The sequence below is a fragment of the Aplysia californica genome, unplaced genomic scaffold (assembly GCF_000002075.1).
Source record: "Aplysia californica isolate F4 #8 unplaced genomic scaffold, AplCal3.0 scaffold00590, whole genome shotgun sequence".
Lineage (NCBI taxonomy): Eukaryota > Metazoa > Mollusca > Gastropoda > Aplysiida > Aplysiidae > Aplysia > Aplysia californica.
Window position 1 is genome coordinate 356,167 of NW_004797860.1, and position 1,366 is coordinate 357,532.

The 1,366-nt window shown below is 47.4% G+C and overlaps 1 protein-coding gene across 1 annotated transcript in view; it reads right to left on the reverse strand.

Annotated features, from left to right (window-relative positions):
- Nucleotides 1-1,324: 1,324 nt before the first annotated feature.
- LOC106012974 overlaps nt 1,325-1,366 on the reverse strand; it is a 9,215-nt gene continuing 9,173 nt past the window's right edge. The window contains exon 4 of the mRNA XM_013087462.1: nt 1,325-1,344. Coding sequence (XP_012942916.1) covers nt 1,325-1,344 — 20 coding nt within the window. The remainder of the gene's footprint in view (nt 1,345-1,366) is intronic.

The following is a 1,366-nucleotide window of genomic DNA, read 5'->3' on the forward strand; positions in this document are numbered from 1 at the left end:
AGAGAGAGAGAGAGAGAGAGAGAGAGAGAGAGAGGGGAAACAGGCCTAGTCCATTGCTACAGTCTACAATCAGCCGACTTTTTGCAAGGTTTCAACAGTCCAACTCCACTGCCAATCAACCGAGATGTGGACGACCAAGGGAAACAACTCGAGCCCGGGATCGCTTTATTCAGCTTCATCACCTGCGGGATCGTTTTATGCCTGCCTCTTCAACGGTCCAAGCGCTTCAGAATTTCATCAGAATTTCCGATCAGACAGTACGCAACCGACTCCGAGATAGAGGGCTCCGCGAAAATCGACCTGTTTTAGGACATTGTTGACGGACCGGCATCACCAACAGCGACGACAATAGGTCACTCAGCACGTCAACTGGAGGCTACAAAACTGGCGGCTCGTAAGGTTCAGTGAGGAATCAAATTTTCTCATCTCTCGACACGACAAACGACGTCGAGTTTACCGACGTCGAAATGAGGGGTTCGCACCTGGATGCATCTCCCAGGCCTTATTGCATGGTTGTGGCAGTGTGATGGTGTGGGGAGCAATCAGCCACACTGGCAGGAGCAACCTGGTGAGAGTACAAGACAATTTGACAGCCCAGGCCTACATCAACAAGGCCCCCTTTAATTACTTAAAGCCCTCCCATTGCTTCAACAACCAGTGGTAATCTTCCACAAGGAAAATGCCAGACTGCATACTGCCAGAGTAACTAGAGACTTTCTGGCTGGGAACAATGTCCAGACACTCCCATGGCCTTCAAATGCACTGGATTTGAACACTATAGAACACATTTGGGATGCTTTGGACAGAAGTCTCAGGAACAGAGTTTCACTCCTGATGAACAGTTTGCAGCCTTGGATGAAGAGTGGAGGGCAATACCGCTTCCCAACATTCGTCGTCTCATCGCCTCGATGTCTGGCGCTACTCCAGTCAACAGGAGGCCACACCCGGTACTGAATGGCTGCCCTTGGATGAAAGGATTGGAGCATCCAATTGATTGTTCAAAATCAATTCAACTTTGTTGATAATCAATAAACAGCAATGAATAAAATTTCAAAATTTATTTTCTTTCCTTTATCTATATTAGATATTACATTTCCAACTACAGTGTAGAACTGTACCCCCCACCCCCAATTTCCCATGGCACTTAAAAAAGGATAACATAAGAGAAGGATATGAGTACCTGAATCAAAGCTTGAGCTTCACGTTGCTGACATTTGTCCACTTCGTTTGTCGTGTCGCCGAAACACTTGAGCCCATGAAGATATACTGGTGAATAAGGTCGTAGCCAAACAAACGTTTTGGGTGGTGACAGTAGTGGCCCCCCTCATCCCCACTCCTCATCCACTGGTCAACACACACACACACA